This window comes from Chiloscyllium plagiosum, unplaced genomic scaffold (assembly GCF_037043375.1).
Source record: "Chiloscyllium plagiosum isolate Xiang-an unplaced genomic scaffold, Cpla_swu_hap1 HiC_scaffold_28, whole genome shotgun sequence".
NCBI classification, from domain to species: domain Eukaryota; kingdom Metazoa; phylum Chordata; class Chondrichthyes; order Orectolobiformes; family Hemiscylliidae; genus Chiloscyllium; species Chiloscyllium plagiosum.
This window is the reverse complement of record NW_028270166.1, coordinates 31,383,257-31,411,148: the sequence shown is the minus strand read 5'-3', so window position 1 is coordinate 31,411,148 and position 27,892 is coordinate 31,383,257. Positions and strand designations below refer to the sequence as shown.

The 27,892-nt window shown below is 45.1% G+C and overlaps 1 protein-coding gene across 1 annotated transcript in view; it reads right to left on the bottom strand.

Annotated features, from left to right (window-relative positions):
- The window catches only part of fbn3 (fibrillin 3), a 440,729-nt gene that overhangs the window by 25,411 nt on the left and 387,426 nt on the right, over nucleotides 1–27,892 (bottom strand). Inside the window, exons 48-56 of the mRNA XM_087976092.1 lie at nucleotides 20,606–20,725; nucleotides 15,588–15,713; nucleotides 13,517–13,669; nucleotides 11,798–11,863; nucleotides 10,189–10,314; nucleotides 7,406–7,525; nucleotides 6,986–7,108; nucleotides 5,010–5,141; nucleotides 2,679–2,804 (exon numbers count right to left, since the gene is read on the bottom strand). Of these exons, the coding sequence (XP_087832218.1) occupies nucleotides 2,679–2,804; nucleotides 5,010–5,141; nucleotides 6,986–7,108; nucleotides 7,406–7,525; nucleotides 10,189–10,314; nucleotides 11,798–11,863; nucleotides 13,517–13,669; nucleotides 15,588–15,713; nucleotides 20,606–20,725 (1,092 nt within the window). The remainder of the gene's footprint in view (nucleotides 1–2,678; nucleotides 2,805–5,009; nucleotides 5,142–6,985; nucleotides 7,109–7,405; nucleotides 7,526–10,188; nucleotides 10,315–11,797; nucleotides 11,864–13,516; nucleotides 13,670–15,587; nucleotides 15,714–20,605; nucleotides 20,726–27,892) is intronic.

Sequence of the window (27,892 nt, the reverse complement as noted above, 5' to 3'; positions counted from 1 at the left end):
ACCCACAGTGTGACCCAACCCAAAACATACACCCACAGTGTGACCCAATCCAAAACATACACCCGCAGTGTGACACAACCCAAAATATACACCTGCAGTGTGACCCAATCCAAAACATACACCGGCAGTGTGACCCAACCCAAACTATACACCCACAGTGTGACCCAACCCAAAACATACACCCACAGTGTGACCCAATCCAAAACATACACCCGCAGTGTGACACAACCCAAAATATACACTCGCAGTGTGACCCAACCCAAAACATACACCCACAGTGTGACCCAACCCAAAATATACACCCACAGTGTGACCCAACCCAAAACATACACGCGCAGTGTGACCCAACCCAAACTATACACCAACTGTGTGACCCAACCCAAAACATACATCCACAGTGTGACTCAACCCAAAATATACACCAACAGTGTGACCCAACCCAAAACAAAGACCCACAGTGTGACCCAACCCAAAATATACACCCACAGTGTGACCAACCCAAAAATACACCAACAGTGTGACCCAACCCAAAACATACACCCACAGTGTGAGCCAACCCGAAATATACACCCACAGTGTGATCCAACCCAAAACATACACCTACAGTGTGATCCAACCCAAAACATACACCCGCAGTGTGACCCAACCCGAAATATACACCCACAGTGTGATCCAACCCGAAATATACACCCACAGTGTGATCAACCCAAAACATACACCTACAGTGTGATCCAACCCAAAATATACACCTACAGTGTAACGCAACCCAAAATATACACCCGCAGTGTGACCCAATCCAAAATGTACACCCACAGTGTGACCCAACCCAAAACATACACCCAATGTGACCCAACCCGAAATATACACCCACAGGGTGACCCAACCCAAAACACACACCCGCAGTGTGACCCAACCCAAAACACACACCCGCAGTGTGACCCAACCCAAACTATACACCCACAGTGTGACCCAACCCAAAATATATACCCACAGTGTGACCCAACCCAGAATATACACCCACAGTGTGACCCAACCCAAAATATACAGCCACAGTGTGACCCAACTCAAAATATACACCCACAGTATAACCCAATCCAAAACATACACGGGATGAGGGACTTGGGGGAGGGGCATTGGGAATGCGATAGGTGGAAGGAGGTTAAGGTGAGGGTGATAGGCCGGAGAGGGGGTGGGGGCGGAGAGGTCAGGAAGAAAATTACAGGTCAAGAAGGCGGTGCTGAGTCTGAGGGTTGGGACTGAGATAACGTGGGGGGAGGGGAAATGAGGAATCTTGAGAAATCTGCATTCATCCCTTGTGGTTGGAGGGTTCCTAGGCGGAAGATGAGGCGCTCTTCCTCCAGGCGTCCTGTTGCCATGGTCTGGCGATGGAGGAGGCCAAGGACCTGCATGTCCTTGGTGGAGTGGGAGGGGGAGTTAAAGTGTTCAGCCACGGGGCGGTTGGGTTGGTTGGTCTGGGTGTCCCAGAGATGTTCTCTGAAACATTCCGCAAGTAGGCGGCCTGTCTCCCCAATGTAGAGGAGGCCACATCGGATGCAGTAAATGATGTGTGTGGAGGTGCAGGTGAATTTGTGACAGATATGTAAGGATCCCTTGGGGCCTTGGAGGGAAGTGAGGGGGGAGGTGTGGGCGCAAGTTTTGCATTTCTTCCAAGGCACACCTCCCCCTTCACTTCCCTCCAAGGCACACCTCCTCCCTCACTTCCCTCCAAGACCCTCCCGCAACCTTTTCTTAGTCCCAACCCTCGGACCTAGCACCGCCTTCTTGACCTGCAATGTTCTTCTCGACCTCTCCGCCCCCACTCCCTCTCCGGCCTATCACCCTCACCTTAACCTCCTTCCACCTATCGCATTCCCAACGCCCCTCCCCCAAGTCCTTCCTCCCTACCTTTTATCTTTAGCCTGCTTGGTACACCTTCCTCATTCCTGAAGAAGGGCTTATGCCCGAAACGTCGATTCTCTTGCTCCTTGGATGCTGCCTGACCTGCTGCGCTTTTCCAGCAACACATTTTTCAGCTCTGATCTCCAGCATCTGCAGTCCTCACTTTCTCCAAAAAATATACCCGCAGTGTGACCCAACCCAAAACATACACCCATAGATGCAGAAGGATTCAGCCCCTGAAATGCATTTTCTTGCCATTGGGATGGATGGTGTCAGTAATTCTGCTCAGTGAGTCTATGGGAAGTGCACTCTGATTCTGGTTCTCCAAGCTAGCCTGTAGCAAATGAATCCAGCTCAGTTCAGAACGAAATCCCATCCTCAATATTTAACCACGTCACCTTTTAGCTCTTTGGCATAATGCATGACTATAAGCAGTCAAAAGGGAGTTAAGGTATGAGTGATTCAACTGTTCAAATGGTAAACGGGCAGGTTTTGTGTTGCTGCTTTGGCAAATGCCAATCACCAGAATAAAGCAGAACAGTCCAGGTTTCACTCGGTATATCTAAATATTGGGCACTGAATGGGAATACAAGCTGGGAAATCATTGCTCAATATCTCAGTCAGTCTGTTCACTCTGTGTAGTATTTGATTTTATGATCCATCACCTCTCTTGCCGCTCCTGATAATTCCCTGCAATATTCCTGAGACAATCAAATTTCATGTTAATTAGCAACAAGTTCCCAATGGAGCTTGTGGATGCTTCGAGGTTCCCCACTTACCCAGACATTCTGTAGCTGATGGACCTTCCAAGAATCCTTCGTTGCAGTCACATCGGTAGCTGCCGACTGTGTTGATACATCGGCCATTCTGACATATCCCTGGTTTAGTGCGACACTCGTTTTCATCTGAGAATGTTCCAATAGAAGTTTAACCATGTGTGAGGATGAAAGAACTGCATTTACAGAAAGCATCTAATCCAGTCTCGCAGCAACTCTTCATTTAATGCATAGTTACTGTTGTTATGTTGACCATTTTACACGCAGATTGGTTTGAGGGGTACTCATTGGTATGTTAGTCATGACATTGGGAGCACTCACTGCTGAGAAATCTTTATGGACATAAGTGACAGACAGGGCTTTGCTTAATCTAAAAGAAATGTCTGACAATAGAACACTCTATGAGTACTGCACTGAGTGTCAGTCTGGATTATGTTCACAAGTCTTGGTCTGGGGTTAGAACCAACAAACATTACGCAGTAGCATCAGTGCTACAATTGAGCAAATTTGAAATTTAGACTTTCCTTGAAACCAAATTTAGATTAAACGCACAGAGCAATTTCTCTGCTGAACATTTCTGTTTGTCAGTTAAGATGATTTGTAATTTAATTTCTTTTTAGCCTTAACAGGTTGGGAACATGTTTGGTACAAGATCATTCTCTCTTAACTACAACGCCCAAAACATCAGAATATTCCAAAGTTAAGCACCAACATTTTATGGTGACATTTATCATGAATGAAATCAGAAGTATGTAAAGACAAGATACACCACATTTTGAGAATTAAAATGAGTTCACACTTCCCACATCATAAATTTCACACACGCAGAATCATTTGTTTGCACTAACTGGTCCAAATTAGTTAGGGAGTTTCTGGTCAGACTTCTGCCCAGTAACTCAGCCTTCACTGACTACGTCACTTGAAGGTTGGAGGGGAGTGGACGTAATGCCAGGCGTGCCACCCAATTTCTCTTGGTGTGGTTCTTTATTGCCAGAATCACGCAGAGTTTGAAGACCATGCACCCCATCATGTCTATAACTGGCTTTCCAAATGAACATCTCAATTAATGCCATCCTCCTGCCTGCTTCCTATCTTTGCAGATTGTTCCTTTTCAAATAACTGTCTCATTTCCTGTTGAATGCCTCAATAGACCTACCTCCACTACATCCTGCATTCAAAACCCTAATCATCTCTTGTGTGAAAAAGATTTTCTTCACATTGCTAATCTGCTCTCAATCCTTTCATGAGAAACATTTGCTGACTCCCATCCCATCCCATCCATTCTGTATAGATCTCTTTTAATAAATCACAGGAAATTGTAGCTATGTTTTAATCAATCTGTTTGGAGATGTTCTTATGCACCAATGGAGCAGGTGGGACTTGAACGAGTGCCTCCTAGGTCAGAGATAGGACATGCTCCTCAGGAGATTGTGTGTTTTGTTAGCTGCTGTCTGAACCTGTTCTGCTACCTTCAATGACCTATGCACATATACACCAAGCTTCCCTCTCCCTCTGCACCCACGTTAGAGAGTTCCATTATTTTATCTTATTGCTGTTATAACCTCCCAACACCGAGGTCTGGAGGGAAAGGGCGGCAGTAATCACCATGACAGTGGTGATAGAACCCTATTGCATTGGTTGGAAGAAGAAAGTGGATTGTTGCTCTCCCTTCTCTCTGTACCAACCTCAATCATTAACCTGCTGAAGAGTCTAGACCAGTCCAAGGCCTGCAGTAAAAAAAAACAATGTGTGAGGTGTAGATCCTTCTTCTTATCCTATACAGTGGTACAGTTAGATGTTTTGCACACCTCGGGGACACACAGGTGCCTCCTGGCTCAGAGAGTAGGAACACTACTATTGCAATGGCTCAGTGGTATTGATGCAAGACTATTAACCCAGAGACCCAGATAATGTTCTAGAGGGGCTCTGGTTTGAATTCCACAATGGCAGTTGGTGACATTTGAATCCAATAAAATTCTGGAGTTAAAAGTCTAATGATGGCCATAATGCCATTGTCAATTGTTAGAAAAACCCATCTGGTACACCATCGTTTAGGGACGGAAACTGCTGCACTTACCTCCTCTGACCTACATGTGACTCCAGGCCCACAGCAATGCGGTTGACTCTTAACTGACCTCAGGGCAATTAGGGATGGGCAATAAATGTTGGCCTAGCTAGCAAAGTCCACACCCCACGAATGAATAAAAAAAACAAGACAAACAGGCATACTCTAGAGAGACAAGTAGACACACGCACTCAAATATTTGCATACATACTGAGAGAGACAAGCGAATGCAGACACACACATTCAGGCAGGAAGATAGGAAGATTTACCCATGCAGCCCTCTCCATCTGGTCTTCGCATCATTCCAGGTGGGCAGATGCACATGAAAGTGCCAATCAAGTTCTTGCATATCATTCCCCGGGATTCACAGTCATGAAATCCTTCTGAACACTCATCCAAATCTGTAATTAGGGATTAGCACAAGTCAGCAGTGCATAAACCTCCCTCTTAGAACCCCAACACTCCTGCATCAACTCTCCACCCATTGACAGTAACATACACTTATGGTTGAATTGCTGTACAGTGTACCAGTTGTATCAAGAATTGCCAAGGGTTTGGGACAATATTGGAATGTTGAGTGTTTGTGAATAAACTAGTAAACTACACAAGAACGGAAATGAACCACTCAGATAACTAAAGTTCTTGTGCACTCCTGCCTGTGAAGTTACAAACAACAAGCTCAGTCAGTGATTTACATCTGAAACAGGCTAACAATTATATATTTAATCATCCCTATGTGAATGACCGCTCTATCTTAAGAGAGCTGAATTTGTCAGTCGTAACTTAATTCAGTCAGCTGCGCAGGCTTTTACCAGGTTTGGGTCAGGTTATGAACTTGCAAAATGTTTATTGGGCTGTTTAGATTGAATTTATGTTGCATTACATTGGACATGCAATTGGTCACTTCACAGATGGGGCAGATCACCCCACAGCTGGGGCATATCACCCAAAAGCTGGGGCAGATCACTCTACAGCTGGGGCAGATCACTCCACAGCTGGGGCAGATCACTCTACAGCAGGGGCAGATCACCCAAAAGCTGGGGCATATCACCCAAAAGCTGGGGCATATCACCCAAAAGCTGGGGCAGATCACTCCACAGCTGGGGCAGATCACTCCACAGCAGGGGCAGATCACTCCACAGCAGGGGCAGATCACTCCACAGCTGGGGCAGATCACTCCACAGCTGGGGCAGATCACTCCACAGCAGGGGCAGATCACCCCACAGCTGGGGCAGATCACCCCACAGCAGGGGCAGATCACCCCACAGCAGGGGCAGATCACCCCACAGCTGGGGCAGATCACCCCACAGCGGGGGCAGATCACCCCACAGCAGTTGCGTATCACCCCACAGCTGGGGCATATTACTCCACAGCAGGGGCATATCACCCCACAGCAGGGGCATATCTCCACAGCTGGGGCAGATCACTCCACAGCAGCTGCGTATCACCCCACAGCTGGGGCATATCACTCCACAGCAGCTGCGTATCACCCCACAGCAGGGGCATATTACTCCACAGCAGGGGCATATTACTCCACAGCTGGGGCAGATCACCCCATAGCAGCTGCATATCACCCCACAGCTGGGGCATATTACTCCACAGCAGGGGCATATCACCACAGCTGGGGCATATCACTCCACAGCAGGGGCATATCACCACAGCTGGGGCATATCACTCCACAGCAGGGGCAGATCACTCCACAGCTGGGGCAGATCACTCCACAGCTGGGGCAGATCACTCCACAGCTGGGGCAGATCACCCAAAAGCAGGGGCAGATCACTCCACAGCTGGGGCATATTACTCAACGACAGGGGCATATCACCCTACAGCTGGGACAGACCACTCCACCATTGACAATGGATTCAATTGGTTGTGGATCACTGCACAGCTGTGAATTAATAATTGCGTACACATCTGGAATTGGTTACTCCATAGCCGGTTTTGCTAGCTGTACCAGAGATTTGGTGCATTTTCCTGTCTATTCCTGATATAACTGCCTGAGCATTCATTCTATCTGTCTGGTGTTAAAATAATTCACGTCATTGTCTTTCTAATCTATGAAAACAAATTTCTACAAACAAATGTCAGCATTAACAATTGATGCCTGCAAATCTGTTAAATCGCTGACACTTTATTTCGGCAAAAATGGATTTCCAATTAAATATAAAGCGAGTTTAGAGAAGGCTGATATTTGATCTCTGTTCCGTGCTGTAGTGGAGTTCAGCATATTCATGCCTTCACTTACCTTTGCACATCTTGCGGTCAGCTCTCAGAGTGTAACCTCCAGGACAAGTGCACTCGTATGAACCATAGGTGTTGATGCAGCGAAATGCACACAATAGGGGATTGAGGGAGCACTCGTTAATATCTAAAAATACAAACAAAACATTGTACATCACACTTCCTAATCATCGATCTGAAGTCTCTTATGCCAGCTCTTGGGCTGGTTTACATATCCAAGGTGCCCACCTAATGCACCTCTGCAGAGGATGAAATTTTCTGGGATTTGTTGTTTGAAAATTAGTCGTCACCATGACCAGTTTCAAACTGAATCTCATCAGTATCTGCTACAAAACTAACTTTTACCAGCACCTGCTCCAAAGCAACACCATCAATTTCACCGCAGAAACGTTGTGCAATTGAGTCAGTAAAATATTTGGCTTACCTTCGCAAGTCATCATCGGACCAGGTTCAAATCCATCATCGCACGCACACTCAAACCCTCCAATGACATTGCTGCAAGTTCCATTGCCACATGGGTTACCAATGGTGCATTCATCAGTATCTAGACACAAAGGTCACACTCAGTCTTTCATAATGACATATCTCAGAGTTCGACTAGAAAGACCCTCTACATTCTGTTTATGTGCAACTCCTGACCTGAAGGTTCATTCAACAATGCACAGTCACTACTGCCAGAGGGACCAGTCAAGATTTACCTAGAGCTCAGAGTTGCTCCAATGTGGCTTAATATCCTTCTGAAGGAACAGTTGGCAAAGAAATAGAGAGAACGGCAGATTGAGGGAGAAGCCAGAAAAGTAAGGATTGGCAAGAGACCAGAGAAATAAGGAACTAGGGAGAGACCAACAGAATAAAAGAAATATTAGGAGAAAAATAGAGCACAAAGAAGAGAAGTAGGAAGCTATGAATAGTGTTGCAAATTCAACGTTTATAAAATTTTTACAGTCCAGGACTGACTCCATAAGTTGGGGTATATGAAGGAATGAACAGGTCATGTGAAATGCTTTTGGTTCTACCTGACAACAATCTTGAGTAGGCGAAAGTGAGGACTGCAGATGCTGGAGATTAGAGTCAAGACTAGAGTGGGGCTAGAAAAGTACATCAGTCAGACAGCATCAGAGGAGCAGGAAAATCAACGTTCCAGGCAGGAGCCCATCATCAGGCCTTCATTCCTGATGAAGGGCTCCTGCCTGAAACATCAATTTTCCTGCCCCTTGGATGCTGCCTGACCTGCTGTGCTTTTCCAGCACCACTCTAATCTTGACAACAACCTTGAGTGTCTGTGTTGTTACAGATACCTGCGGACAATAGCAAGGACATTTGTGATGACTATGAGTGGACTCAAAGTCTAATAGGAGGTGTTAGGATTGTCAGCCATTAGGAGCTGAACATAGGTATGAACTGGTTCCTAGAGAATGAAGTGTCTATTTGGAAGACAGAGTAAAGGATGGAAAGAAAGTTTTAATCATTGTACAAGATAAATGAATGAAATTTCTTTTGTAGATTAGAGCATAAGTTGTGTACAAAAGTAATGTTTTAGTCATTGTTGTTTTTAGCTTGTTTGTTACAGCAAAGACATCAAACTTGACACCTTCGAGAGTGATTCTTCCAGACATTCACTGGAAATTCAAAGATCCTTTAAGAAAATATTAGTCTCTACCGGGAAATCATCAAAAGGGATAAAATAAGAACTCAAGAGTAAAGAAACAGGCATACACCAATAGAGTGGGGAAGTAGGGAACTACCAGAGGGAATCAGGGGTTATCAGGGATGGCTGGCAATGTGGAATTCAGAGCACATACAGATTAGCCATGATCGTATTGAATAGCAGAGCAGGCAAACATGTCTACAAGTGATCTACATCTGCTCCTATTTCATATGCTTATAGGTATTTCAGCCTCAATTTCCCAGTGAGGACCCTTCTACTGTCTCCCACTTTCCATACAGAACTGGAACAGGTTTTCCGGTTTATAGACTCTATGGTGCTACTTGATGGAGGTAACCAGGGTCTAGAAGCTGGGAAGCCAGAGAGACCCTGTGTCGACCTTTTCCTGAAGGCCCACCCTATTAAGTGTCTGAGAGACACTTAACTGGACATGACCAGCACTTTGCTGGGATCAAAAAGCCCAAGAATGGAAGTCCATTTTGCTGAAGGCTGCTGCACAGCAGTGGCATGGGGGGTGAGGTTTTGGGGGGGGGGGGCAGGCTAGAGACACTGGGGAAGCAGGGGGACTGGGAGGAGCAGGGGGACTGATGGGTAGTGACATTGGAGGGGATAGTGGGACTGGGTGAAGCAGTGGCACTGGGGGATAGTGGCATTGGGGGTGACAGTGAGACTGGGAGGAATAGTGGCACTGAGGGGTACACACTGAGGCTGAATGCACTGGACCCCAGGCGAGTGGTGTCACGTGGATGCTACAGGGTGGCAATCACAGAGAGGAGGGGTTCAACAGTGGCTCTCCTCAGGCTTCCCTTCCTCTGCCAGGTGCTGAAGTGGGATGAGGGCCTAAAGGGGTAGGTAATTGCCCAGCTTCGTGCCTCAGGTCGCAGGAAGGAACGATGATCGCCCATGGGCCTTACTGCTGCAGATGTAATCAGGGTAGAGGCAAGATGCTGGAGGGATCGACGTCTACAACTCTCCTGCCCAATGAAATACCCCGTGCCAGCAATTCCATGAGCAGGGATAATGTGTAATGGATGGCTTTGCGTCCAGAAGAGTCTACACTAGTCCCCATTGCACATTGATACTTCACAACCCATTCAGCATTTCATGAATTTTACTCTCAACATCAGATAGCTGGTGTAGCAGACAGGCTAGATATATTATTGACAGCTCTTATACCCAGTCACAGTATTGGGGTGAGCCCTACGCCTGAGAACTCCTCATCTTATTAATGATCCCAACAACCTGCTGGTTGCAGAGCAGCAGAACTCCCGTTTACCTGGGCCATGTCGAGATGTTTAGTTTTATCTTGTTTCTCTATTTCTTCCTGATGCATGCTAATATTTTCCTCTTCACATGTTTAACTACCATTTTAATGCTGTGATTATCTCAGATTATTGGACCCCGTGTTAGTGGATTCCATTTTTAAGAGACCTTCTTGTGAAAACATTCCCAAAACCTTTTGTGCTTCATCTCTAATTCTCAATTCGTGCTGTATTACACAGATTTTCTTCAAATGAGACCCATCTCTTCAAGAAACTCACCAACACAGTTGACTCCAGTAAAATCTAGGCTATATCCAAATGGACATTCACATCGGAAAGAACCATCAGTGTTTATACAGTGCCCGTTAACGCAGATTCCAGGGTTCTCGACACACTCATTCACATCTTTAAGAGGAAATCAAAACAAAAAATCAGGAGCTCCATATTTAATCAGTCAACATAATGCAACATTTATCTTGGTATAGCTTTTGGAATACAGTAAAGAACAGCCGAAGATAGAATTTTTTAGATTAGATTAGATTACTTACAGCGTGGAAACAGGCCCTTCGGCCCTACAAGTCCACACCGACCCGCCCCCACCCAGACCCATTCCCCTGCATTTACCCCTGCACCTAACACTACAGGCAATTTAGCATGGCCAATTCACCTGACCTGCACATTTTTTTTGGACTGTGGGAGGAAACCGGAGCACCTGGAGGAAACCCACGCAGACACGTGGAGAATGTGCAAACTCCACACAGTCAGTCGCCTGAACCACTGTGCCACCGTGCCGCCCACTAATATTGTGACTTGTCTCACTACATAGATTGGGATTGGAAAACTTGAATGATTTCAGTGATGTTTAACCATATCAGAAATGGGTAGCATAGACAAGCTTTGCTTGAAATATCTAGGAATATCTAAAGTACATTGGTGTCCTTATGGCAGTGTAATGTATTGAGCAGGAGATAACTTGTCCTTTTAGAGTAATCTTTCAAACTTCACATTATACTGTTTACTGTCATTCTGGAAACAAAAACTTTGGTTTGGAAAAGTACTTACTCAGAGACAAGAGGACTTTTTCTTGCTGAGTTTACAATGCAAGCACACAGATCATCTCACTACACCCTAACCCCTGCCTTGGATGATTTATATCCTCTATCGGGTACTTTACAACGAGATCTACAGGTTGGGTTTAGATGAGATTAGATTCCCTACAGTGTGGAAACAGGCCCTTCGGCCCAACAAGTCCACACCAACCCTCCGAAGAGCAACCCACCCAGACCCATCTTCCTCTAACTAATGTACCTAACACTATGGGCAATTTAGCATGGCCAATCCACCTAACCTGCACATCTTTATGACTGTGGGAGGAAACCAGAGCACCTGGAGGAAACCAATGTAGACACGGGGAGAATATGCAAACTCCACACAGACGGTCGCCCGAGGTTAGAATCGAACCTGGGACCCTGGAGCTGTGAGGCAGCAGTGCTAACCACTGAGCAAGTTCTTTTGCTATTCACAACTGTTTGATAGTCTCTCCTCTTTCAAGGCAATAGTTTCTGATAGGCTCTGCTGCATAAATATCAATAAAAATGGCTTGCATCCAGTTTGAAGTTTACAAAAATCTAAGTGAAAATGAGTTAGAAAGTCATTAACAAATGGAAATCACAAGACAAATAAATGGAATTGAAGGTTCAGGATTGTCTGTTGATTTCAATGTGATGTGAAGGAGACTGTTTTTGTGATGTATAAGTGAAAGTAGGATTTATACTTATTCTGGTCTTTCATATCTTAGATTTTTGATTTTCTTTACTATTGTTTAATGATGTTTATTCTATTTACAAAGCTGGATTTGGTAAACACATAGTTACTGAAAGATGGGTACCTTCGCGGGTATCACCGATGCCAGGGATCGCACCGTGACCGTAAGGACACAGCTCCTGGAAAGCAACTGAGAAGAAAAATAAACTCAGTAAAAGCAGAAACAATAAATGTCTGTCTCTATGTTAGCAGAAATAATGTGTGATTCTACAGAATGGCACACTGAGAATAAATACACGTGAATTACAGCAACTGAACCTGTTAGACCCACAAACAATGGAGGAATTTGCAGAGTATATTTTCTAAAAATTAAAAGTCTGTATTAATTTCCTTTTCTGTATTTTTAAATTTAACACTGATATTTGTACATTCGTGAAAAAATGTTCTTTCCGTCAATCCAATAAGCACCTTTATATTATTCGGAAATCTTTGTGTTTCTCAGTCACTGATTATTTAAAGGATGGGAACATAGGAAAAGGAGTCACCACTTGGTCCTTTAGACCTGTTCTACCATTCGATGACATATTAGCTGATGTGATCTAACTCCATATACTTGCCTTTGTCTCTTATCTCTTTATATCTTTGGTTAATAAATATTAGCAATCACAAATTGATCAGGCATCTACTATAATTTGTGGAAGAGCATTCCAAACTTGTGTCACCTTTTGTAAGTAAAAGTGTTTCCTAATTTGACTCCTGAATGCCCTGGCTGTAATCCCTGGAGTATGTTTCCTGGTCCTAGATTCCCCTGTCAGTAGAAGCAGTTTCCTTTGGTGATTTGCTGTTATTCCCGTTACTTTCCATTTGTTCTAACCATCTCAAGGGCCTTTTCAAAATGCCTCTTGCGTGTCCATACAATTAATATTCATCCTACATACACCCTTTCAAAACATCCAGTTAAGTTTGTCAGGTGAGTTCTACCCGTTACAAATCCATGCTGATTTTCTCTGTACTCCTGAAAACTTTGAAGGTTTCTTAATTATAAACTTTAATAATTTTGTGACAACCAGTTGATAAAGCTACCTAGTTTGTAATTTCCTGGCAAGGGTTCCCTTGCTCATCTATTTCAAATAACAGGGTGATTTGCAATTTCCTATTCAAAAGCAAAGATTCCCAAATGCAGTAAACTTTGGAAGATTATCATTAGGGCAACTGAAATTATTTCACCTACTGATCCTTTAAAATCTATAAAATGGCTTCATCTTTCTCTCTCTTTTTCTCTATCCTTTGGTCAGGTTAATCAGTCGGCCCAATAACATTGCTTTTAAAAAGGATGTGAATGATTCATTACACTGGGCCTTCCTGAATTTTCATTCATTATGGAATTTCCTTGGAGTTATACAATCACGTGGAAACTATGATTCGGAGATGCCAGTGTTGGACTGGGGTGTACAAAGTTAAAAATCACACAACACCAGGTTATAGTTCAACAGGTTTAATTGGAAGCACACTAGCTTTCGGAGCGACGGTCCTTCATCAGGTGGTAGTCAGGTGACTCACCTGATGTAGGAGCGTCGCTCCGAAAGCTAGTGTGCTTCCAATTAAACCTGTTGGACTATAACCTGGTGTTGTGTGATTTTTAATGGGGAAACTAGGTTTCCATAGCATGTCTGTGAAGCTATGGTTGTGAGGTGTGAGTGGCTGTTAGGAAATTCCAGGCTTATATTTCAGATGATAAAATCCAATATTGTCCTGTTAACATGTAAGAGGCACATGCCTGCATTTCTCAAACCCTTAACAACACTGCTATTATAATTTAACTGACAGCAAAATGGAAATCTACCTTCTTCTTCCTGAGGGCAAAGTTCACATGGGTCGCCCCAGCCCTCCCCTGGCATCTTGCTACAGCAGCAGCGGGCTTTGGTTGTATTGAAGGCCTTGGGTACCGAACACTTGCCGTTATCAAACCTGGTGAAGCAGAAGCTCTGCCTGGTATCTGAAAGGTTAGAATTTAATAAATAATAAATCTACAATGAAATATTCAACAATTCACAGGTTGCACTGACACACAGCTGAAGGTAGATTGACCTTTGCTCAACAATCACAAATTTTCATTTCAAATGAACTGGTGTTATTGAAATGAACCGTAGCTTTCCTTCATCTAAATTTGAGTGACGTAACAAGCAGTTTGCTACCATGATCTGCTAATGTTCCTGTGTCTAAGTTGTTAGAAACTTAGGGGAGGGAGTTCTATTCTCAAAGCAGTGGATCAGGATCAGTGACAAAACACAATGTGAAGAATGCTGCATTTCTGGGATTTACAGAGAAGGGATGGGCAGCCAGGAGTTCACTATTTAAATATTTGAATGAGGCTCTCAGTCTCTGATTAACCTGTTTCACAGTGTTCCAGTGGGTGGCCGGGTTTCCCAGCCTGCAAGGGTTAAGGATAGTTTCAGAGAGAAAGTAAGGAATGAAAACCCTCCGGGTTCTGGATGTCAGACCCTCACCCAGCCCCACCATGATGGAATAGACCCATCCTATTCTGCTGCCTGCTCCGAAACTCTCTCTGTCCAATCAGGGTGACGTTTGAGAGGAGAACCTGACAGGGCTGAAAGAGGCACGATGAAAGTTTAAAATGTTTCCCATTCAAAGTCCATCACCACGCTTCTGTAACCTGTCCTTGTTCATATCTAGACCCAAATGTCTAACTGTGTTGGGGAAAGGGTGAGGGGTGGTGGTATGGTATCTCAACTAACACTCAACCAAGATATAGAATTGTAGCATCAAACATTAGTGGTGGGTAAGAGCACTAAAGAGATTGATTTTGTCCAAGTGGCCTGATTTTGCTGCAGGAGCCTGAGACTAGTTTTCATCCCTTGTATCAAGTTCAAGTGTGGCTGAGCTTAGCAAAGCCTCAGGAGGAACATCGGAACAGGAGTAGGCCATTCAGCCCCTTGAGCCTGTTCCGCCATTCAATGAGATCTGCCTTTGGCCCATATCCCTTAAAACCTTTGCTTAACAGATAATTATCTATTGCAGATTTAAAATGAACAACTAATTCAGCATCCACTGCTGTGTATAAAAGGGAGTTCTAAACGGTCTGCTTTCTCAGATGAAGCCAGGAATTCTAACCAGTATACATTTCAGAGACCCAACAGAACCCACAAACATGAGGAGGAAGTTTGGGTTCTACCTAGTATCTAGTTTTGTAAAAGGCAATGCTTTGACATGAACTCCGATGACATCTTCCCCACCAACATTCTAGGATGCAAATCATCTTATCTTCGTGACGTTTCTACTTTCATTCCCATTTTATAATTTTATGTTGGTTTTTATTTAATATTTATCTTCAGTTATTACTTTTTCCTCATCCTTCTCAGATAATCCTACAGTCCCGTTGCTAATCTCCTAAAGTATCATAGAATCAGAAAATCCCTATGGTGGGGAAAGAGGCCAGCTGGCCCATAGAGTCAGTACCGACTCTCTGAAAAACATCCCACCCAGATCTACTCCCCCGCCCTTTCCCCTTAACCTTCGCATGGGTTTTATTTCCTCATCGTGGCCAACCCAGCGAGACTGCACATCCCTTGTACTCCTGCAGTTTCTGATTCTACACTCTCTTCATGCAGACCTTCAATCAGGTGCACACCATCTTCAAGGCATTCCCACAAGGAATGTAATATTTTCTGGCTAGATAAGAAAACTCTCTCAGTCAATTGATCAGATATGATTCTGTTCTGGTGTGTTTAACACACACACACACACACACTTCATTGTAGCACACTTGCTATATAAATGCCACGTATCAGGCTATGCACATGTTACTTAAATAAAACGTGTACCCAAAGGGGGTGACCTCGTATTGGAATGCACTTTGTCCAAGTTGTGGAGGTTTAGATCTCAGGCTCACTTACCGAAGCATCTCCTTCCATTTTCCGACAGAACAAATCCTAGGGCACAGTTACACTGGAAACTTCCAGGTGTATTCGTACAGAAGCCAAACAGACAGATGTTAGGATCCTCCTCACACTCATTAATATCTGTAAACAATAAGATAGCAAATCAGGAGCAGCATCCTCCAATCTGTTACAGGAGTGGTACATTTGTAATGTCATAGGATTGTTAATCCAGACAGGGCAGAGGGCGAAATTGGAATTCAATGGCTAAATCTGTATTACAAAGCTGGCCGAATGCTGACCGTCATAAAAACCCATCTGGTTCACTAGGAAAGAGAATCTGCCATTCATACCTGGCTTATATGTGACTCCAAACTCATACTTTAATTACCCTCTGGGCAATAAATGCTGGCTTGGCCAGCGACACCCACACACCATGAGTGAATAATTACTTTCAGCCAATTTCTGTATTGCAATAGAAGACTAAACAACTAACTCACTGAGTTCGCATGTGCAGGCTTAATAATGTTGGGCACAAACCGCTTTTCGTTTATCTGGATGCTTTTCATCTAATCAGTTTGTATGGACAATTAGAACCCCTCCTGGGAGGCACTTCCTGCCCACTGACCTGTGATGATTCAGATTTATGTAAATAATGGGCAGCAACAGCACTGTTTCTGTTGCACTTTGCCCATCATGGAGCAGTCCACACATTTACTTGTATTCAAAAGGAATACCTATTTGGAATGTATGAAGAACACACAAACAGGTAGACCCATATCACAGGGAGAGGCAGTGGGTGTGAACTCTGTATCACAGGGAGAGACAGTGTGTGTGAATCCTTTATCACAGGGAGAGGCAGTAGGTGTGAACTCCATGTCACAGGGAGAGACAGTGAGTGTGAACCCCATATGACAAGGAGAGACAGTGAATATGAACTCCATGTCACAGGAAGAGGCAGTGGGTGTGAACTCCATGTCATAGGGATAGGCAGTGAGTATGAACTCCATATCACAGGGAGAAAAAGTGAGTGTGAACTCCATGTCACAGGGGGAGACAGTGAGTGTGAACTCTATATCACAGAAAGAGGCAGTGAGTGTGAACACTATATCACAGGGAGAGGCAGTGGGTGTGAACTCCATGTCATAGGGAGAAAAAGTGAGTGTGAACTCCATTTCACAAGGAGAGACAGTGGGTGTGAACTCTATATTACAGGGAGAAAAAATGAGTGTGAACTCCATGTCACAGGGGGAGACAGTGGGTGTGAACTCATGTCAGAGGGGGAGGCAGTGAGTGTGAACTCCATTTCACAAGGAGAGACAGTGGCTGCGAACTCTATGCCACAGGGAGAGGCAGTGGGTGTGAACTCCATGTCACAGAGAGATACAGTGAGTGTGAACTCCACGTCACAGGGAGAGGCAGTGGGTGTGAACTCTATGTCACAGGGAGAGAGAGTGGGTGTGAAGTCCATATCACAAGGAGAGGCAGTGGGTGTGAACTCCATATCACAAGGAGAGGCAGTGGGTGTAAACTCTATATCACAGGGAGACACAGTGAGTGTGAACTACATGTCATAGGAAGAGGCAGTGGGTGTAAACTCTTTATCACAGGGAGACACAGTGAATGTGAACTCCATATCACAGCGAGAGGCAGTGAGTATTAACACCATATCAGAGGGAGAGGCAGTGAGTATTAACACCATATCACAGGGAGAGGCAGTGGGTGTGAACTCCATGTCACAGGGAGATGCAGTGATTGTGAACTCCATATCACAGGGAGAGGCAGTGGGTGTGAACTCTATGTCACAGGGAGAGGCAGTGGGTGTGAACTCCATATCACAGGGAGATGCAGTGAGTGTGAACTCCATATCACGGGGAGAGGTAGTGAGTGTGAACTCCATATTACAAGGAGAAGCAGTGGGTGTGAACTCCATGTCACAGGGAGACACAGTGAGTGTGAACTACATGCCACAGTGAGAGACAGTGAGTGTGAACTCTATGTCACAGGGAGAGGCAGTGGGTGTGAACTCCATGTCACAGGGAGAGGCAGAGAGTGTGAACTCCATGTCACAGGGAGAGACAGTGAGTGTGAACTCTATGTCACAGGGAGAGGCAGTGGGTGTGAACTCCATATCACAGGGAGATGCAGTGAGTGTGAACTCCATATCACGGGGAGAGGTAGTGAGTGTGAACTCCATATTACAAGGAGAAGCAGTGGGTGTGAACTCCATGTCACAGGGAGACACAGTGAGTGTGAACTACATGCCACAGTGAGAGACAGTGAGTGTGAACTCTATGTCACAGGGAGAGGCAGTGGGTGTGAACTCCATGTCACAGGGAGAGGCAGAGAGTGTGAACTACATGTCATAGGGATAGGCAGTGAGTGTGAACTCCATGTCAGAAGGAGAGGCAGTGAGTGTGAACTCTATGTCACAGGAAGAGGCAGTGGGTGTGAACTCCATGTCACAGGGAGAGGCAGTGTCTGTGAACTCCATGTCACAGGGAGAGGTAGTGGGTGTGAACTCCATATCACAAGGAGAAGCAGTGGGTGTGAACTCCATGTCACAGGGAGACACAGTGAGTGTGAACTACATGCCACAGTGGGAGACAGTGAGTGTGAACTCCATGTCACAGTGAGAGACAGTAAGTGTGAACACCATGTCACAGGGGAGGCAGTGGGTGTGAACTCCAAATCACAGCGAGAGACAGTGGGTGTGAACTTCATGTCACAGGGAGAGGCAGTGGGTGTGAACTCTATATCACAGCGAGAGGCAGTGGGTGTGAACTCCATATCACAGCGAGAGACAGTGGGTGTGAACTCCATGTCACAGGGAGAGGCAGTGGGTGTGAACTCTATAGCACAGGGAGACACAGTGAGTGTGAACTCCATGTCACAGGGGAGGCAAGGGGTGTGAACTCCAAATCACAGGGAGAGACAGTGAGTGTGAATTCTGTATCACAGGGAGAGGCAGTGGGTGTGAACCTCATGTCACAGGGGGATGCAGTGAGTGTGAACCCCATATCACAGGGGAATGCAGTGAGTGTGAACTCCATGTCACAGGGAGAGGCAGTGAGTGAGAACTCTATATCACAGAGAGAGGCAGTGAGTGTGAACTCCATATCACAGGGAGATGCAGTGGGTGTGAACTTCATGTCACAGGGAGATGCAGTGGGTGTGAACTTCATGTCACAGGGAGAGGCAGTGGGTGTGAACTCCATGTCACAGAGAGAGGCAGTGAGTGTGAACTCAATGTCGCAGGGAGAGGCAGTGGCTGTGAATTCCATGTCACAGGGGAGGCAGTGAGTGTGAACTCCATGTCACAGAGAGAGGCAGTGAGTGTGAATTCTATATCACAGGGAGAGGCAGTGGGTGTGAACCTCATGTCACAGGGAGAGACAGTGAGTGTGAACTCCATATCACAGGAAGAGACAGTGAATATGAACTCTGTATCACGGGGAGAAAAAATGAGTGTGAACTCCATATTCCAGGGAGAAGCAGTGAGTGTGAACTTCATGTCACAGGGAGAGGCAGTGGGTGTGAACCTCATGTCACAGGGAGAGACAGTGAGTGTGAACTCCATATCACAGGAAGAGACAGTGAATATGAACTCTGTATCACGGGGAGAAAAAATGAGTGTGAACTCCATATTCCAGGGAGAAGCAGTGAGTGTGAACTTCATGTCACAGGGAGAGGCAGTGGGTGTGAACTCTATATCACAGGGAGAGGCAGTGGGTCTGAACTCCATGTCACAGGGGTAGGCAGTGAGTGTGAACTCCATATTATGGGGAGAGGTAGTGAGTGTGAACTCTATATCACAAGGAGAGGCAGTGGGTGTGAATTCTATATCACAAGGAGAGGCAGTGGGTGTGAACTCTATATCACAGGGAGACACAGTGGGTGTGAACTCTATATCACAGGGAGAAAAAGTGAGTGTGAACTTCATGTCACTGGGAGAGGCAGTGGGTGTGAACTTCATGTCACAGGGAGAAAAAGTGAGTGTGAACTCCATGTCACAGGGAGAGGCAGTGAGTGTGAACTTCATGTCACAGGGAGAAAAAGTGGGTGTGAACACCATACCACAGGGAGAGGTAGTGGCTTTGAACACCATATCAAGGGGGAGACAATGGGTGTGAACTCTATATCACAGAGAGAGACAGTGAGTGTGAACGCTATATCACAGAGAGAGTCAGTGAGTGTAAACACTATATCACAGGAAGAGGCAGTGGGTGTGAACTCCATGTCATAGGGATAGGCAGTGAGTGTGAACTCCATTTCACAAGGAGAGACTGTGAGTGTGAACTCTATGTCACAGGGAGAGGCAGTGGGTGTGAACTCCATGTCACAGGGAGAGGCAGTGAGTGTGAACTCCACATCACAAGGAGTGGCAGTGGGTGTGAACTCCATGTCACCGGGAGAGGCAGTGGGTGTGAATTAAATTGAATTAAATTAGCTTTAGTGCCACATGTACTCAAATGAGTACAGAGAAAAATTTATAAGTTGCCACTTACAGCACCCTCATTTGTACAAAGGGACCTAGGTACTATCCTTAGCCACAGAGTAAAGAAATGAAGGAAACAAAGTTATATTACAGCGATACACAGAAAATCAAGAAGCAAAGTTAAAAAGACAATCATCACAGTCATCCCAGAAAGGCAGTGAATGGGGAGCCGCATGTCAAGGAAGAAAATTGAAAGTCTGTTCCCAGTGAAGAACAAGGGGTAGTACATGTAGATGAGGAGGGGTAAACTGAAAGGGAGACATCTTCTTTGAAGACATTATTTTAATCTCAAATCACAAAGGTGGCTGGCAAATGAATCTAAATGAACAACAATAATTCAGAAAGTCACCTCAGATTCCACCGCACTGTGGGATGAAAATGTTAGCTCTGGGATTCGATTCAGTACCAAGAACAATGCTCTGAGATCTGCCTGCCTTTGTTCTCTGCCTCTAGACCCTTTTTATAGAGAACTGATCTGTCACTTCAAATTCTATGATACATGATAGTAACTCAGCATTATTCCATTCATTATATTTACCGATGCAGTGGTCGTTCTGTACTTCGTAACCAGGAGGACAAATACACCGGAAAGAACCATCTAGATTCTGGCAGGTCCCAGGGGCACAGGTGCCAGGGAAGCTGATGCATTCATTGATATCTAACAGAAGAGGGAAAGAACAAAGATAAATTAGACTTCAGTCACAGGCAGACAACAGTGCAACCTCTCTGTTTATTTCAACGCTCCTTGAGAAATCTGCTGATTAACCACACCACATATAAACGGTTTCAAAATAATTAAAATGCTTAATACATTTCCTGTTTTTGATGATATTAGCTTTTTTAATATAGGTATTTTTATTGAAAGAAAAAAGAGATTTTTAAAACTTTTTTACAAAATTACAAAGTAATACAAACAAATATAAACATTAATATACAATTAAATACATATATTAAAAAAAGAAATGAATTATAGCCAAAACACAACAAAAGAAAAAAAAGGAAAAAAAAACCTCAGCTAACTACTAATCTATCCTACAAACAACCAAAGCATAAAATAAGACATCTTACATTACTAGTAAGAAATAAGTAATAATTAAGTAATTAAATATGTACTCAAAATGGATTAACATCAAATCACAATAAAACCCGTAGTTACACAGGATTCCCCCCCCAGGGGGGAGGGGGCCCCCGGACCAGCCAGAACCACTATCACAGCTAGACAAAAGCCCTTGACAATATGGCTGAAATATCTGTGTCTGTATAGTTCAAAAAGGGCTGCCATATTTTATAGAATTCAGTTTTTTGGTGCACCATATTTGTGAGGAAGTCAAGGGGGATATATTCCATGATTAACCTGTGCCAATTCAAAAGTCCCGGAGGGCCCTCAGCCACCCAACTGACTAAGATATTTTTTCTTGCACAAAAAGAGAGAATGGAGAATAATTTCTTCCCATGCATATCCAAGGAGAGCAGATTTGAAAAGCCCAGGAGAAGAGACACTGGATCCAATCCAATCTCTGTTCCCAAGATTTCTGTAAGAGCATTCGCTACTGTGTCCCCGTATTTGCAGATCTTGTGACATGTCCATAAACAGTGCGTGAAAGTGCCCATTTCTATTTTACATTCAGGACACATTGGGGATGTTCCTACCCTAAATTTTGCCAGTCGTTCCGGTGCTACATGAGCCCTATGGAGTATCTTTAATTGAATAGCTTGAGCCCTATTACAAATAGAGATCTTTCTGGCATTTTCCCAGATGTCCTCCCACATTTCTGAAGGGATTTCTAACCCCAATTCCTGGTTCCATATTTTAAACAGTCATTCCATGTCTTTCGATACCTCGTTCTGTAATGAGTGAAAGAGAATACTGAACGAGGGTGGACCTATTGGCCATAGAACTCTTCTCTCCCTATCCGATTTGCAGGGACTGTCTAATAATGTTGTCTTCTTCTGTATATAATCTCGTATTTGGAAATACCGAAAAAGGTCTCCCTTATGCAGTCCAAACCTCTGGTGCAGCTGCTCAAAAGACATCATAGCCTCCCCATCGAACAGGTCCCCTAAGCAAGAGACACCTCTGGACCTCCAGGTTTTAAATGTAGCATCTGTCTGCCCTGGCTGAAAATCCCATGCTCCCACTATAGGAGTATAAGGAGAGGTTTTTTGTCAGTTACCCTCAGTTTGCCACATTATCCTCCAGGCTTTAATTGTATTTAATATAATAGGGCTTTTACAATAGTCCATAATAGCTCTCATCTTAACTACAAATAAAAGATTGATGAGGGGACACTTTGCCTGGGAGATCTTGATGTCTAACCAGATTGATTGTGGGTCACAAGAGACCCAATCAGCTACATAGAAAGCTCAACTGATTCCTCCTAAAGTCTGGAAACTCCAGTCCTCCCCTTGCCTGTGGAAGCTGCAGCTTCTCTAATTTGATAAGGGGCTGTCTATGATTCCAAATAAATGAACCAAGCCAGCCGTGTAGCTTACGTAACATCAGTCTTGGCAACATCAAAGGGAGCATTCTCATAGGATATAAGAGACGAGGCAGAATATTCATTTTAACTAGAGCTACTCTGCCTAACCAGGATATTGGGAGATCTCCTCAGCGTTGTAGGTCCTGCCTTATTTTCTCAAGTAGGCGTATAAAATTGGCTTTATACAACTGACCAAATACTGGAGTGATAAAAATACCTAAGTATAGAAAACTTTCCAGTGACCACTGAAAGGGAAGGCAAGATCTGTCCGATAAATTGGATATACAGGCAAGACCACCCAATGGCATGGCCTCCGATTTCGTAAAATTGATTTTGTAGCCTGAGAACGTACTAAATAGATTAATTATTTGAATTAAGTCGGGTACGGATATTAGAGGATTACTTAAAAACAGGAGGACATCATCTGCATAGAGAGTGATCTTATGTTTACCCAAACCAACCCTTGGAGCCACTATGTTAGAGTCGGTTTGTATAGCTTCCGCTAGATGTTCAATTATTAGCGTGAATAATAACGGTGAGAGAGGACATCCCTGACGACAGCCTCTACCGACACTGAAGCTATCCGAACCTAAATCATTGGTAATCACGGCTGCCTTAGGATCATTGAATAATATTGAGACCCATTTAGAAAATACCTCTCCCAACACCAAACCTTTCCAGTGTGTAAAAAAGATATTCAACCTGATCAAATGCTTTCTCTGCATCCAAGGAGACAACTATCCCCGGTATTCTTTCCTGTTGACAGGCTTGAATCATATTTAAGACCCTTCTAATGTTGTTAGATGATCTATGACCCTTGATGAACCCTGTCTTGTCCTCTTTTTTGATATATGGTAAGCCCCTCTCCAATCTTAATGCTAACGTTTTAAAAAGGATTTTAAAATCTACATTTAGCAAGGATTTTGGTCTATATGATGAGCAATCTTCTGGGGCCTTTCCTTTTTTAAGAGTGATAGAAATATTTGCTTCTCTCAACGAAGACGGGAGACAGCCCTGACTGTGTGAGTAATTATACATGTCTAGAAGTGGACCAGCCAGTTCCTTTATGAATTCTTTATAAAATTCAACCTTGAATCCATCTGGTCCAGTTGCTTGGCCACTCTGAAGCTCTCTAATTGCATCAAGTACTTCCTGGGTTATCAGGGGAGCATTCAGGATCGACACCTGCTCCGAGTTTAAGTCCGAAAATGCCACGTTTTTAAAGAAAGCCTCCATCTTCTTAGTTCTATCCTCACAGTCCTGTGATTTATAAGTTCAAAATAGAACTTTCTAAAGGCTGTATTGATCCTTTTACGATCACAAGTCAGAGTACCAGCACTTTCCCTAATGGACGTAATAGCTTGAGAAGCCTTTTTTTCCCCAAAGGTATCTACCAGGCTTGTCACCATATTCATATAGTCTTTGCTTTGCAAATAATATTTCCCTCTTTGCTGTTTGGGTAAGTGCGGTATTCAAGGCTGTCCTAAGGGCTGTGATTCTTTGTAGCTTAGCAATAGAGGGCCTATCAACAAATGCTGTCTCAGCTGCCTTCAAGCCAGCCTCAAGCTGGCACTGTTGTTCTCCCTTTTGTCTTTTCTGGGTCGTGGAATATGAGATGATCAAACCTCGCGCGTAAGCCGTAATGGTCTCCCGCATCATCGACAGGTTACTGGCCGTACCTAAATTAATTTCCAAAATCGTTTTGAGTCCTTGAGAGAAATATTTTATAAATTTGCTATCCTACTTTAAAAAGGGATCCATATGCCAATGTCGGGGGCTTGTCCCATCGTCCCGAGTCTTAACTTCCATATATACTAGGGCATGATCAGAAATTAAAAATGTGTTGCTGGAAAAGCGCAGCAGGTCAGGCAGCATCAAAGGAGCAGGAGAATCGACATTTCGGGCATAAGCCCTTCTTCAGGAATGAGGAAGGTGTGCCAAGCAGGCTAAGATAAAAGGTAGAGAGGAGGGACTTGGGGGAGGGGCGTTGGGAATACGATAGGTGGAAGGAGGTTAAGGTGAGGGTGATAGGCCGGAGAGGGGGTGGGGGCGGAGAGGTCGGGAAGAAGATTGCAGGTCAAGAAGGCGGTGCTGAGTCTGAGGGTTGGGACTGAGAAAAGATGGGGGGAGGGGAACTGAGAAAGCTGGAGAAATCTGCATTCATCCCTTGTGGTTGGAGGGTTCCTAGGCGGAAGATGAGGCGCTCTTCCTCCAGGCGTCGTGTTGCCATGGTCTGGCGATGGAGGAGGCCAAGGACCTGCATGTCCTTGGCAGAGTGGGAGGGGGAGTTAAAGTGTTCAGCCACGGGGCGGTTGGGTTAGTTGGTGCGGGTGTCCCAGAGGTGTTCTCTGAAATGTTCGCAAGTAGGCAGCCTGTCTCCCCAATATATAGGAGGCCACATCGGGTGCAGCGGATGCAGTAAATGATGTGTGTGGAGGTGCAGGTGAATTTCTGATGGATATCCCTTGGGGCCTTGGAGGGATTTGGCGTTTAGCCTCAGTAATATAAAGATCGGTGCGCCAAACTATCACTGCGCCTCCCTTGTCTGCTGGTTTGATGGTGAGGTTGGGGTTGGAGCGGAGGGAGTGGAGGGCTGCAGGTTGCAAGGGTGAGAGGTTGGAGTGGGTGAGAGGGGTAGCAGCAGTTGATCCTTATATTGCTGAGGCTAAACGCCAGCTTGTGGACACCTCCTCCTACTGCCCCCTTGACCATGACCCCATCTCCCACCACCAAACCATCATCTCCCAGACCATCCATAACCTCATCACCTCAGGGGATCTCCCATCCACCGCCTCCAACCTCATAGTCCCACAACCCCGCACCGCCCGTTTCTACCTCCTGCCCAAAATGCACAAACCTGACTGCCCCGGCCGACCCATTGTCTCAGCCTGCTCCTGCCCCACTGAACTCATTTCTGCACACCTCGACACGGTCCTGTCCCCCTTAGTCCAAGAACTCCCCACCTACGTTCGGGACACCACCCACGCCCTCCACCTCCTCCATGATTTTCGCTTTCCCGGCCCCCAACGCCTTATCTTCACCATGACATCCAGTCCCTATATACCTGCATCCCCCATCACGAACGCCTCAAAGCCCTCCACTTCTTCCTTTCCCGCCATACCAACCAGTACCCTTCCACTGACACCCTCCTTCGACTGACTGAACTGGTCCTCATTCTGAACAACTTCTCTTTCCAATCCTCCCACTTCCTCCAAACCAAAGAGTAGCCATGGGCACCCGCATGGGCCCCAGCCATGCCTGCCTCTTTGTTGGATATGTGGAACAGTCCATCTTCCGCAGCTACACTGGCACCACCCCCCACCTTTTCTTCCGCTACGTCGATGATTGTATCAGCGCTACCTCATGCTCCCATGAGGAGGTTGAACAGTTCATCCACTTTACTAACAGCTTCCACCCTGACCTCAAATTTACCTGGACCGTCTCAGACACCTCCCTCCCCTTCCTAGATCTCTCCATTTCTATCATCTCGGACGACCGACTAAACACGGACGTTTACTATAAACCGACTGACTCCCACAGTACCTAGATTACACCTCCTCCCACCCTGTCCCCTGTAAAAATGCCATCCCATATTCCCAATTCCTTCACCTTCGCCGCATCTGCTCCCAGGAGGACCAATTCCAATACCAAACAACCCAGATGGCCTCCTTCTCCAAAGACCGCAATTCCCCCTCAGACGTGGTTGACGATGCTCTCCACTGCATCTCCTCCACTTCCCGCTCCTCTGCCCTTGAACCCCACCCCTCCAATCGCCACCAGGACAGAACCCCACTGGTCCTCACCTACCACCCCACCAACCTCCAGATACATCATATCATCCTTCGTTATTTCCGCCACCTCCAAACAGGCCCCACCACCTAGGATATATTTCCCTCCCCACCCCTATCAGCGTTCCGGAAAGACCACTCCCTCCGCAACTCCCTCGTCAGATCCACACTCCCCACCAACCCAACCTCCACTCCCGGCACCTTCCCCTGGAACCGCAAGAAATGCAAAACTTGCGCCCACACCTCCCCCCTCACTTCCCTCCAAGGTCCCAAGGGATCCTTCCATATCCATCAGAAATATCCATTTTTCATCTGGCTTAAGATTTTAAAAGGAAGATTCTTCCAAATGAGGATGACTACTCCCTACGTTTTGAGCTAAAAGATTAAAAAAAAGGCCTGGTCATATCCACACTGTTTAATTTTAAGTGCTCTTTGTCAAGTAGAGGTGTCTCCTGTAAAAGAACTATATCAACACTTTCTTTTTTGAGGTTTGATAGTATCTTCTTCCTTTTGATTGGTGAATTACTCCCCTTGACATTCCAGGTGCACCACCTAAGTGAATAGCTAGCCATGATCGTCCAGGTAGGCCCAAGACCCCCCATGAGGAAGAACCCCACCAAAAATGCCCTGAGTAAAGACCATGGAAAATTCACAAAACCAAAAATTCTTTAAGACACTTACACGAATACAATTAAAAACTATTCCGAAGTAAAAAAAATACAAAACACATTTGAAAGGAGAGTTTCCCCCTTGCTGCCACGGGGCATAACTACCTATCAGTAACCCCACCATAACCTCTTCTAACTAGTGCCCCGCCCTCGACCCAGGCATTATAAAATGGAGTAGACAAATTCAAGTGTTCTATAAATCCAAAGTTAAAAGTGAGTGACCCACCCCCGCTCCCCCCTCCACACCAACACCTAGATGTGTTTAGCAAACATAATACAAAATATGAATATATAAAACTACAAAGTTACAATCCTGGCAATTATTAGAAAACTAAATCAGAAGAAGAGAACCTCGTCCTAAAAAAAAGGTCAAAACAAGCCCCCCTCCCACACAAATTAAATAAGCCGCACGGCCTGTAAAAAGAGAACTCACATAGTGAATAACAAATAAGCCCTCCTCCCTGTCCCCCGGAAAAGGTAATAAACAAAAAAGGGATGGAGAAGGTAAGAAGGGGTAAACCAAGAGGGGGAAGCAAAGCAAAATCGCTATCCATATGATTGGAACCTTACAGTCTATTTAAGAGAGTGCAAAAATTCTTTCGCCTTTTCCAGAGATCCAAAGTTGTATACGAATCCTTCGTGGCTGAAGCGCAGCGTTGCTGGGTAACGCAAGGAATATTGGATATTTAGGTCTCTTAAGTGCTTCTTCACCCCATCAAATTCCCTCCTCTTGCGGACCACGGCTGGTGACAAATCCTGGAATAACATAATTCTGGAACCCTTGTGCATCATGGCCTGGGGATCCTGCCCCAGGACTCTAGAGGCTTCCAGGAGCATCTGCTTCTCTTTATAGCATTGGAGCCAGAGCAGAACCGGGCGGGGCGCTGGT